Raw genomic sequence first — 12542 nt, 5'->3', positions numbered from 1 at the left:
TCTGGCTCTATACTGGGGCGCAGCCCAATGACTCTAGGAGTCAGATCTTTCCCAACTCTCATGATTCCACATCCGAGAAGTGCCACCATATAACACTTCTCTATTCTAATCTGAAAGAAATGCCCCACCCATCGCTACCCTCCCCTATAAGGTGGACAGGGGAAATAAACTGGTAGCCTGGCTCTGCTTAATTTTGGAGGGTAAGAAGGACTCCCTTCATACCCAAAACTCAAGAAAGTTTGCCAATCGTTTCATCCCTCCACCCCAGCATTCCCAAACCTCCAACTCCAGGGATGGGGGTCAAATGAAGCACGTTATTTTATTTCACAAAGACTGTACAAAATTCCTTATAAAACATTGGGTAGATGCCACCTGGTTACCTCACTCGGTCCCCATCCAACTCCGTATGAGGGGGCAGGTGAGGGTGGAAACTGTGTGGAAGAGCATTATGTACAAGGCAGGGGTTGAAGTGATAGGTACAAGTTCTTTCATATTTACACTATTTCACATATTCACAGGTATATAGACAGCCAGGAGGAAGGAGTGAACTCTGGCTCGTTCTCTTGTATAAAAAAGCACCAGTGTCCTGGACTGGACACCCACTGCTATAAAAGATGCAGGGGGGCCCAGGGCCTGATCGTCACCGACTGATATCCCGACTGGAGTCCCACAACTTGTTGGGTGGCTCAGCCCGAAGGCGGGTGAAGAAAGGATGCTGAAGGGCTTCACCCAAGGTCAGCCGCTTAGCTGGTTCATACTCTAGCATGCTTTCAATCAGATCGAAGAGCTGGTGGTGTTCCTCTGCCTCTGAGGTCAGATACCGCTGGTGGAGGAGGGCAGGAAAAGGTGAGGCAGGATGCCTTATAAACCCTGCCTTCTTCAAGACCCTACCTTTCATTCTTGGAGAACCAAGGCTCTGCTTGCAACCAATTTGAAGGCTACCTAACCACGACCACACCAGGACCAACGTTTCTGATATTATAGCTCAACCTACCTTCCCACTAGCACAATTACTCCATAATCTTTGAAAGTTCTTTCTACTTGTATATCCTTGTCAACTTCATGAATCTTCTTTAGTTCCTCATTAAAATGTAAGCTCTTCAAAGGTAGTTTATTCTTTTCTGTCTGACCTAAAGAATCCAGGACATTGCTTTGATCTCTGGTTGTCTCAAGGTTAGGCTGTCTAACCTCCTTCCCTCCACAAAACCACTCCCTCTTATGTTTCCTCTGTTGACCAAAGATGTCTTCTTTCAGCTTTCCTCCCCTCCTTTCCTAACCCTCTGGTTGTGAAGAGCATTCCAGGGGCAAACCACCCTAAGAAGTGACTTCTGGATGGTGGGCACTATTTATCCCGAGCCCGGCTCACCCGCAGCGGTTTGCAGTTCTCACGAACATAGCGCCCAGCTGATGTGTTCTCATCCCAATCCAGGCGACCCCGGTAAAAATATTTCTGCTTTCTAGAGGGGAAGGGGAGGTTGAGGAATCAGAAGGTCACCCTTGTTACAATTCCCTTATTTCCCCATCTGAAAGTAACTGAGGGGACAGGAGGCATCAAAGAAAAAAGAAAATGATGTGAAACAGACCAATTCTGTGGAGAGAAAAGGAAAAGGGTTAACTAGTGCCCACTCAAGGTTCACCTTGTCTTTCGGATCATCCGGGAAGGGATAGGACCCAATATCCTTTCCATCATGGCTAGATGCTCTCTGTTGTCATGGGTCTGGGAAACAAAAACAGAACTGAGCATGGGACTGAAAAGGGCATGCTGAGGACCGGCTGCCAGGAAGGTGGCCAATGTGGAGAACTGAGTAGGCAGGTCCTCAGCAGACAACAAAGCAACCAGGTAGAAGAATGCCAGGTGGTCAAGTAAGATATCCCATCACTTACCTGGAAGAGGGTGAATCCCACATAGTACTCAAAGATGATGCAGCCTATACTCCACACATCACAAGGCTGTGACCAGCCCAACTCTGGGTGAGAATGGGAGGGAAAAGGTGTTATGAGGCTTAGGTGGCCCCACCCTCACCACATCATCTCACACACTTGGACAGCCTTGCCCTCCCTTACCAAGGATGACCTCTGGTGCTCGGTAATGGCGAGTGGAGACAATGGTGCTATGGTGCTCATGGTCAAAGGTGGCACTGCCAAAGTCTACCACCCGCACAGCTGTGCTCTTCACACTGCGCTCATCTCGCTTCTAGGAGCAGAGGAGGAACAGGATGAACCTCTGCACCCAGACTGAGATTCCACCAGTATTCTCTACCGTGCTTCTGAGCCTTAAAAAAGCTACTGTGATCTCCTGCCTGGCCCCACAAGCCCTGGGAAATTTCCTGTTTTACAGCTTCCACCACATCCAGCGTAATACTTTTAGAAGTAGGGGAGCAAACGGATTAAGAAATGATTCTAGAACAGCGTGCACCTCTGTAAGCATCTGAAGACTACAGCCAAGTGCCGGATATAGTTATTCTGAAAACATGTAACATGTAGCAAATGGGTTTTTCTGAAAAAAAATGTAACATGTAGCAAAGGGGTTTCTCTGAAAATATATAACATGAGGCAAAGGGGTCAAGGGAGGGAGAGCTTCTTTAGGTCTGAGATCGCCGAGATCGCCATCATCTCCAGTTAGTCAAGGGAGCCAAGCTTTCCTACCTCACAGAAATATACATCTCAAAAAAGAAGTCCAGGCCAGGCACTGTGGCTCACACCTGTAATCCCAGCATTTTGGGAGCCCGAGACAGGCGGAGGTTAGGGGTTTGAGACCAGCCTGGCCAACATGGCAAAACCCCATCTCTACTAAAAACACAAAAACTAGCCAGGCATGGTGGCGGGTGCCTGTAATCCCAGCTACTCCAGAGGCTGAGGCTGAGGCAGGAGAATCACTTAAACCTGCGAGGGAGAGGTTGCAGTAAGCCAAGATTATACCAATGCACATCAGCCTGGGCAACAGAGCAAGACTCCGTCTCAAATAAATAAATCAGTCAGTCAGTCAGTCCAAAAAGAACCTTAAAAATGTTCACTCTACTGGAAAGTTATCTGAAGTCCCCTGTACAAGTTATCTCCCAATTTAAGTCTTAAGAGATCTCTCCCTTTCAACCTATCTAGTTTTACCCACTTGGAACCAGACAGGGAGAAAATGTGGGAGGACAAAATAAAAAGGGAGAAAAGAAAGGGCTCGGCACAAGGCAAAGTGGCCCAGCTGCCTACCCCCAGTAACCAAGGGCAGACCCTATCCATCTTACCTTCTCTAGGTTGTAGGTGAGCTCATAGTCTGAATTCACAAACAGAATATTTTCAGGCTTGAGGTCTGTATGTGTCAGCTTGTTATCATGGAGGACTGTAGGGGAGAAGGCCAGGTCAGGCTTGGTGCAGGTGGCCAGAGCTAACTGGTATCAGCTGACCCCAGGCCTGGTTACCTAGGACAAAGCCAGTGAGGAGACAGGTCCAGAATCATGAGAGGGCTGCTTTCTGCTCTACGTCTAAATGGAATGCCTGGTCTAAGAAGCTCTGCTCTATCTACAATAAGATACATATGTATCTCAACTGATGTTAAAAAAAAAAAAGTTTGCTTTGCGTTATAGTGTGTATACACTTTGACATGTGTCTAGCTGGCATTATGTGAACTCAGTTCTGTGAAACTGTATTGTTTTGATGACTCCAGAGGAATAATGTACTTCTTTGAATTCCCCACCTTGCCCCTTAGCTGAACTATATACTCTGTGTTCACATCTGCTTTGCTTTGAATGAACATCTCATCCTAGACAAATATAAGCCTTTAGCCTAAGGAGTGTATTTTTGTCTCTTTATGTTTGCTGTCTGACTGATGCTTTCCCAAGAAGAGGAGGAAAGAAAAAGGGGAGGGTAATTAAGTGCTTTGATTCCAAAGGCCTTCTCTTCTAGCTGATGCTAGGTTAGGTGTAGAGTAAGAACAGTCAGTGACGATAAAGACATTAGTCAAGGAGTTAAGTCAGAAGACATTTCAAGATGACAGTAAAAGAACTGCAGATAACAGAGAGCTGACTGTTTAGGGGCTTCACCAGTGCACAACCGACAGAGAGATCCAATGAAGGGAGGGGATGCCCAAGAGTCCATTTCAGCCCACCCCACTCACACTTGACAGCCTGGCACAGCTGGAAGGCCATGTGGCGCACTTGGTGGATGGGGTAGGGCAGGTAGTTGTTGTCTTTGAGGAAATCGAAGGTGCTAAGGCCCAGAAGCTCAAAGGAGATACACATGTGGCCATGGTAGTCAAACCAGTCAAACATCTGGACACAGAGGCTGAGAAGAGAGATGGGGGAAGGGGGATTATCTGATGAGCTCTCATCTGCCCATCAGCCCTCCAACAAGGAGGTACTTCATAGCTGTTGATTCCACATACTTGTGTAAAACCATGCCAGTTAATACTAACACCAAAATTCAGTTCAGCTAGGGAATAGCCTCTGCAAGACCCAAGAAGAATGGTACTACTTGCCAAGTTTCAAAATATCTTCCTGCATCATTTTAAATAGTTCAAAAAACTATTTACTGAAGAGCTGTTGAGTGCCAAGTTCCAAACAGTACAGATCCTGGATCATCAAACTGTCCATCCTAAACCCCAACCCCAGCCCAACTCCTGATATTCATTCACCACCAGCTACCACTGGGCTCCTGTTTATACCTACTGGCCTCATATCTTGGCTTAATGTCCTTATTCCATTTTTGGACTGTGAATGTATGTGAACAAAATATTACTGCAGAAATGTCTGTGGCCTTATCAGTATAGTTCTACTTATAAAAGCTTAATTCGTTGTTCGATGAGGTTGATGCTCAGTCCTAGGGCTATGTCCAGTGTGTATCTCTACAGAACCCATTCTAGGCTGGGGTCAAACTACAGAGCAATCTAACTTCCCTGAAAACAAGGGGAGTGGATTAAGGCATGTCATAGGCCCCTGCATTCCTACTTTGATGTTCTACTACTCTAACATGATGAACAAAAGATGAAAGGATGAGAAGGTCTAGGATTCCCCTGTCTGCCTAACCCAGATCTAGAAGTCTCTCCTGAGTAGGGTTTGGGCCTCTCAGCCTCCCTACATATTTTCTTGCTTGCTTACTTCTTGTTGTCAGGGTCTTTCTCGTTTATTTTCTCCAGCACGTTGATCTCAAGTCGAGCTGCTTCCTTGTACTTCTCCACATTCTTAATGATCTTCAGGGCAACTCGAGCCCCACCCCTGTAAGTTGGCAGGAGAGGCTTTTGCTGGGTTCTCAAGAATGTCTCAAAATGAACAGGGCTGTAAGGGGACTAAGAAATCCTACCTTAGGTTAATTAGCAAAATAGCCCCATATAACCCCCACCATCTCTTTATCCCCACATAGTAGGGAGGGAGTGACAGTTACCTGCGATGGTCAACACATTGTACAACTCGGCCGAAGGTTCCCTCTCCTAAGGTGCTAACGATTTCATCTGAAATGAAAGAGAGCAGGGTCGGGGAGAGGGAGGGAGAGAAGGTGGGGAATGAGCTGAGTTGGAAGAAAAATGGGGACAGCAACCTGGGGTGGAGATGAAGGAAGGGGAACAGATACAGATGGTCACAGGGGAAGAAAACCCCTGCGTGATTCCCACCACCTTTAACCCAGGGGCCGTGAGAGCTGGGAGTGGACAACAGAGGTCAATTCTCAACAGCAACTCAAACCACCCAGATAAACAACACCACTGAGAAAAGGCAAGAGGCTGTGACTCAGGTTGGCTTGGGACGTTAGGATGGCTATGGGACCATTACAGGCTATAGGATTGTTACGATTTGGCTTGTACATCGCTCTTGTAGCCAGTCCCCGACGTGGTAGATGAGGTGGCCCTCAGCGTCGTCCTCTACACTCTTGGCTCTCCGGCTGCTGTGCTGCTGTCGGGGGGCAGGGGGGGTCGGAGCAAGCCAGGTGTCGGAGCGGGGGCCGGAGGGAGGCGGGGTGGGTGGTAGAGGGGTCACCGGTCACAGGCGCCCAGCCAGGGGGGACAGACGATGATGGGGGACAGTGGAAGGGAACACGTCAGATGCAGTAAGGTGGATCGGTGTGAGAAGAGAGAGCGGCGCATAATCCCAAGTCCCCAAACCCAAAACAGGAACAGGGAGAGGCATAGGCAGAGCAGGGAAGTGGTGTTGTTGCCAATGTCACCCACAACCCCATGCTCTACACAATGCCCTTCCGGGCAGATACAGATCTCCCCTTGCCCCCACCCAAGCCCGCCTGCCAAGGGGGCTACAGAGCCCAGGGCTTGGGGGAAAAAGGCAGTTCACAAGCAAGGTCCCCATTAAAGAGTGGAGGCCGCTGGGGCGGAGAAGCTGCTCCCAACACAATAAGCCCAACATGCCAGGGAGAGCACTGGGGGTCACAAATGCTCCGTGCCCATCCATCTCCAAAGCAGATTCCAGGGCCCTTCAAGAGTCGGAGAGCTCCTAAGAGGGTAGGCAAACTCAGTGCCCACCTCAGTGTTCATGCCCCAATGTTCAGCTGAGAACAAGGATACTTCTCACTTACCAGAGTCCTAGAGGGCCTGCAGAAGAGTGGGGAGAGGAAGGGCCTGGGCTGGCACTCACCGAAGATGAGCGGCTAAATGTCCGGCTGCGCCTCCTCCGCCGTCTGTGCTTCCTCCGGCTGCTGCGCTGGCTGCGGTAACTGCTGTTTTCCCGCTGATATTCATAGGAATGCCGATAGTCTGTGTCATAGTAGGCATCTCCCCGATCCCGGCTATAATCGTTGCGTCTGTAGCTGCCACAGTATCGCCTGTCATACACCCTCCGGTCGGATGAACGATCATCGTAACTGCTGTTGGATAACAAAAACCAATTAGGCGTATCTGTTCAGACCACATTCCCTACCATATCCTGTGACAAGGTCTTGCCTTAGTGAGGACTAATAGTAATGCTAGAAAACTGTTCTCGGCCGGGCGCGGTGGCTCAAGCCTGTAATCCCAGCACTTTGGTAGGCCGAGATGGGCAGATCACAAGGTCAGGAGATCGAGACCATCCTGGCTAACACAGTGACACCGTGTCTCTACTAAAAAATACAAAAAACGGCCGGACGCGGTGGCTCAAGCCTGTAATCCCAGCACTTTGGGAGGCCGAGACGGGCGGATCACGAGGTCAGGAGATCGAGACCATCCTGGCTAACACAGTGAAACCCCGTCTCTACTAAAAATACAAAAACTAGCCGGGCGAGGTGGCGGGCGCCTGTAGTCCCAGCTACTCGGGAGGCTGAGGCGGGAGAATGGCGCAAACCCGGGAGGCGGAGCTTGCAGTGAGCTGAGATCGGGCCACTGCACTCCAGTTCGGGCGACAGAGCGAGACTCCGCCTCAAAAAAAAAAAATAAATAAATAAATAAACAACAAAAAAAAATACAAAAAACTAGCCAGGCGAGGTGGCGGGCGCCTGTAGTCCCAGCTACTCAGGAGGCTGAGGCAGGAGAATGGCGTAAACCCAGGAGGCGGAGCTTGCAGTGAGCTGAGATCCAGCCACTGCACTCCAGCCTGGGCAACAGAGTGAGACTCTGTCTCAAAAAAAAAAAAAAAAAAACCAGAAAACTGTTCTCAGACACTTTGTTGAGTCACTGAGAGGACCAAGGGACCAGAGAAGTGAGGTAACGAAGCGCATCTGCCATGTCACCAAAACCTCTAAAAAGGCATCTGCAGAACCACTCCCTATTGGGGCCTTTTTCCCACTGCAGTGATACAAAGAAACAAAGAGCCATTTTTTTCTCAAGCTTTCCTGACTGAAATCCACCCTTGCTCTAAACCATCCCTAACCCATTCTTTCCACTGAACATGCCACTAAAATATTAAAACTGGGCCAGGCGCGGTGGCTCACGCCTGTAATCCCAGCACTTTGGAAGGCCAAGGCAGGTGGAGCACTTGAGGTCAGGAGTTCGTGGCCAACACGGTGAAATCCTGTCTCTACTAAAAATACAAAAAAAAAAAAAAAAAAATTAGCCAGGAATGATGGCGCATGCCTGTAGTCCCAGCTACTTGGGAGGCTGAGGCACAAGAATCGCTTGAACCCAGGACCGCAGAGGTAGAAGTGAGCTGAGATCTTGCCACTGCACTCCAGCCTGGGCAACAGAGTGAGACTGTCTCAAAAATAAATAAATAATATTTAAAAATTTAAAAAATAAAATAAAATATTAAAAACACAAAGATCTAACTTTGTCTTATCTGTCAGCTTATTAGTTACCCGTAGCTCCCAGTCCTTTGCACATGCTTTCCCTCTGCCCAAAGACACTTCCCCCACCTGACTGCTACTTGTCCTCCAGACATATACAGATGTCGCTTTCTCTGCAATGTATTCTCTGAATTACACATCCTGCCCCACTCCAACCAAACCCACTGGGTACATCCTCAGTTCCTCATTATGTATTCTAACACTTAACACTGCAGCCCAAATGGCTTCTTTGGTTATCTATCCTGACACTACCTTCAGCCAACTATTTAATGCAACGGTTTTAGCATATAACTAATATTTGTTGAACAAATCAATGAGTGAGTGACCCTGTATTTGAGTATCTCTTCCTGAGGCCTCACCTTCGAGAACGGACATGGTAGCTGTCCTCTCGCCGGCGCCGTCGTGTCCGGTCACTACTACTTGACCAGGAGCGACTTCTTCGTCGCTTATGCTTTCGGCTCCGATAGTGTTCACGGTAACTCTCCCGGCTGCCTCGCTCTGAGGAATGGTACCTTCGAGGATGAGGCATCTGGAAGGGAAGGGAAAGCGGAAATAGGAAAGTTCCGAGTTTTCAGAAGTCTCCTCCAAGGACTGGCTGCTCCAAAGATGCTAAGCTGCTTTCCCCTCTTTTATTTCTGCCTCTTTTTACCACACACAACTTCCTCAGTCTTCCTCTGAACTTACAATTTCTCCTTATTGGAGTATAGCCACCTACTAACTCTGGCTGAAACTCTAGAAAGCCCCCAAACGCATCCCTCATTACCCTCCACTCAGTTCAAGTGTTATTTTTTTCTTGAGACGGAGTCTTCCTGTGTGGCCAGGCTAGAGTGCAGTGGCACAATCTCAGCTCACTGCGACCTCCACCTCCCGAGTTCAAGCGATTCTCCTGCCTCAGCTTCCCATGTAGCTGGGATTATAGGCACGTGCCACCACTCCTGGCTAATTTTTAAATTTTCAGTAGAGACGGGATTTCACCATGTTGGCCAGGATGGTCTCAAACTCCCGACCTCAGCCACCCAAAGTGCTGGGATTACAGGCGTGAGCCACCGCACCCGGCCAGTTCAAGTGTTCTATCCTTTTATTTTCTTCACACACAGCTCCATGAAGACCTTCAGGTCTAGGACACAGTTAATTACAACGGGAAGTGTATGACGACGATGGAGACTGCCACCGTGTATCCCCGGTCAGGATCTAAGATACAGATCTGTGCGATGCTGAGTTCCTCACAAGTCAATAAAGCTTTGGTTTACAGTTATGATAAATGTTGTGCACTCATTAAGAGTACGTCTTATCTCCCCAAGTAGACTATCAGTGTCCTGAGGGTAGGAATCCAGTCTCCCAGGTTTCTACATATACCAGGTAAACGCCAAATACTATCAGTTCCAAGGATCTGGGTCGGGCCCTTTGAAGAAACTTAATCATCTCTCACATCTTTGGCCAACTCTACCTTGAGAGGTTTTAATGTAGTAGGCCACAAAATACAGTCAGCATCCCATCTGGCCCCTCCACTCTTGTGCTTGAGATGTAGAGAATAACTGTTGTGTGTGTGTGTGTTTTTTAAACGGAGTTTTGCTCTTGTTGCCCAGGCTGGAGTGCAATGGTGCAATCTCGGCTCACCACAACCTCCGCCTGCCGGGTTCAAGCGATTCTCCTGCCTCAGCCTCCCGAGTAGCTGGGATTACAGGCATATGCCACCATGCCCGGCTAACTTTGTATTTTTAGTAGAGACAGGGTTTCTCCATGTTGGTCAGGCTGGTCTTGAACTCCCAACCTCAGGTGATCCGCCCGCTTTGGCCTCCCAGTGTGCTGGGATTACAGATGTGAGCCACCGTGCCTGGCCAGTAAGTGGTTTTTATAATATCAGCCCTACTTAGATGACAGCTGGCCACCTTCCAGTTAATGGAATTGGAATGGGATGGTTCACAAATCTTTTCCTTTAAGGAAAAAATAAAAAAATCACTGTCACAATCCAGGAACATGAGAATAAGAAGGCAGAATAAAATGAAACAGGCCCAGGGACAGAAGTCTTGGTGGTGGTGTATGAGAATCAGGTATGCAAATGGTTTAACGATTCCAATGTCTGACCACCATTCTGTATCACTTCTTCCCAACCTCCCCAAATTGAGGAGGGTGGTATTTGATGCATTCTTGGTGTAACTGGGGACGGGAGCATACCAAGATGCAAGCACAAGATTTTCCCAGCACAGCCATCCTAATCGGCATAGCCACATAAATGCCATCTCACCACATACTACCATCAAACGGCCTCACAGCACTTTCCCCTCAAAGCATCACTAGCCTACCTTTCTAAAGTTCGAAATCTTTTGCTTTTTCCTTTCTCACTCAGAAAATCCAGAACTCCTACAGGCAAATTCTTCCTGCATGCTCCAAGTGACACTGTGATGTATTCCTCCCCTCCAGCTTTGATTGGACCCCTGAGTCCAACTTTGATATTCCACTCCTTCACATCTCTGGAACCACTCCCATCCTTACTCTATCACCCCTTCTAGTCTGGCTCCGCCCAAGTTTCCTACAGGTCTTCTCAGTACATCCAATGCAGGCCGACCTCCTTTCCCTTCATCTCCCTACTTCGCCGCTTCGTAGGTCTCAACTCTCCTCCTCTCCATATCTCGCCCCCGTCCCTTGCCCCCAATCCAAGCCTAACCCCGCCCGCCCCGCGGTCGCCATCTTTTCGCGCGGCCCCGCGGTCAGCCAACCCGCGCGCTCACCGTTCTGGCGGCGAGGCCCGTGCGCTTGTCCCACAGGAAGTCCGTGATGGCGGCGGCACTGCGGCCGGAGTCCCGGCACCCCCGCGGCGACGAAGTGCTGCTCCACACCCCCAACCCGGGACCCTGGGACCTCCCGCCCCGTTCCCGGGCTCCGCTTCAGTCCCGCCCGCCCCGGCTCCGTCCCCGCCCCTAAGATCTGCTTGGCGCCGCTCGCACCGCCCCCGCCCGGGGCCCGATCCCAGCTCGGTCTCCGGCTCTGGCCTCTCCGCTCCGCCGCCGCCGCCGTGAGCGAGCACGCACGCACGGCCTCACGTCTTGCGTCGCTTCCCAGCTACCCCCTGGGCACCGCCCCCAGGACCGCGCGCGCCACCACGTGCTCACGTAGCTGGCGGGCATCAGCCTGTCAGAGCCTCGGAGGTACTGGGGGCGGAAGTTCATAGGGGCGAGGAGGGTCCACAGGGACAAGCTGGAAGCCTTCGGGGCCTGCTATGCCCCGCCTCCTGTCCTTTCCCACTCCCTCTTCAATCTTTTACCCTTTGCTTGGAGACGTGTGGCTTAGTTAGGTTTGGAGTTTAAAAGAAAGGATTGTCATTGTCAATACAGTGTCGCTGTTCTGCAAGCCCGACTCTAGTGAGGCTTGATGGTGAAGTCTCATTCTTCTGCATAGCCTGAAAATTACCATTTCTTAAAACACTTCACCTACCTATCCCCAGGACAAAAGTCTGCCACCTTTTGTCAACAACAAAAGTTATGCACGACTCGAGGTGGGGTCACAGCCATGGGGGAAAGGTTTAAGCAATGGAGGGTTAGAGAATCGGTTGCTGAAAAGGAGGACTCACTTGAGAACTGTATCCTAAAGTGGCTTACATAATGTGTGAGAAATATAAGTTTACTAGGGCTGGGCGCGGGGGCTCAAGCCTGTAATTCCAACACTTTGGGAAGCCGAGGCCGGCGGATCACGAGGTCAGGAGTTCGAGACTAGCCTGATCAACATGGTGAAACCCCCGTCTCTACTAAAAATACAAAAATTAGCTGGGCGTGGTGGCATGCGCTTGTAATCCCAGCTACTCAGGAGGCTGAGGCAGGAGAATCGCTTGAACCCGGGAGGCGGAGGTTGCAGTGAGCCAAGATCGTGCCATTGCACTCCATCCTGGGTGACAGAGCGAGACTCTGTCTCAAATAAAACAAAACAAAACATATATATATACACACACATATGTTTACTACAGGCGCGCATCACCATGCCCAGCTTTTTTTTCTTGTAGAGATAGTGCCTCACTTTTGTTACCCAGGCTGGTCTTGAACCCTTGAGCTCAAGCAATCCTCCCCCGTCGGCCTCCCAAAGTGCTGGGATTACAAGCATCAGCCACCACGCCTGGCCAGTTTACTAAATCTTAAAAAAGAACAGGAAGGCTGGGTGAGGTGGCTCACGCCTGTAATACTAATACCAACACTTTGGGAGGCCAAGGCAGGTGGATCAATTGAGCACAGGAGTTCAAGACCAGCCTGGACAACAGGACGAAACCCAGACTCTACAAAAAACACAAAAATTAGGCCAAGTGTGGTGGCTCATGCTTGTAATCCCAACACTTTTGGAGGCCCAGGCAGGTGGATCACTTGAGCACAGGAGTT

General features: G+C 49.6%; 1 protein-coding gene across 7 annotated transcripts; it reads right to left on the bottom strand.

The window, feature by feature from the left end:
• Positions 1-294: 294 nt before the first annotated feature.
• CLK2 (CDC like kinase 2) lies at positions 295-11239 on the bottom strand. Of its 7 annotated transcripts, XR_004058750.1 has the most exons (14): positions 10911-11239; positions 8541-8710; positions 6564-6792; positions 5783-5870; positions 5368-5434; positions 5085-5201; positions 4106-4272; positions 3237-3331; positions 2065-2194; positions 1885-1967; positions 1638-1717; positions 1367-1457; positions 995-1130; positions 295-823 (listed from the first exon to the last, which is right to left on the bottom strand). XR_004058750.1 is itself a non-coding variant. In XM_010359676.1 (13 exons), exons 2-13 carry the CDS (start codon positions 8708-8710, stop codon positions 641-643), a joined length of 1500 nt encoding a protein of 499 aa, XP_010357978.1. In that variant the 5' UTR covers positions 10911-11239; the 3' UTR covers positions 295-640. The 7 variants fall into 7 exon arrangements, 6 of the variants coding, with proteins under 6 accessions (XP_010357978.1, XP_010357979.1, XP_030791624.1 ...); XM_010359676.1 differs by lacking the exon at positions 995-1130; XM_010359677.1 differs by lacking the exon at positions 995-1130 and having other exon boundaries at positions 5783-5867.
• Between the last annotated feature and the right edge of the window lie 1303 nt (positions 11240-12542).

The sequence above is a fragment of the Rhinopithecus roxellana genome, chromosome 8 (assembly GCF_007565055.1).
Source record: "Rhinopithecus roxellana isolate Shanxi Qingling chromosome 8, ASM756505v1, whole genome shotgun sequence".
NCBI classification, from domain to species: Eukaryota; Metazoa; Chordata; class Mammalia; order Primates; family Cercopithecidae; genus Rhinopithecus; species Rhinopithecus roxellana.
This window is presented reverse-complemented; position numbering and strand designations above follow the sequence as displayed.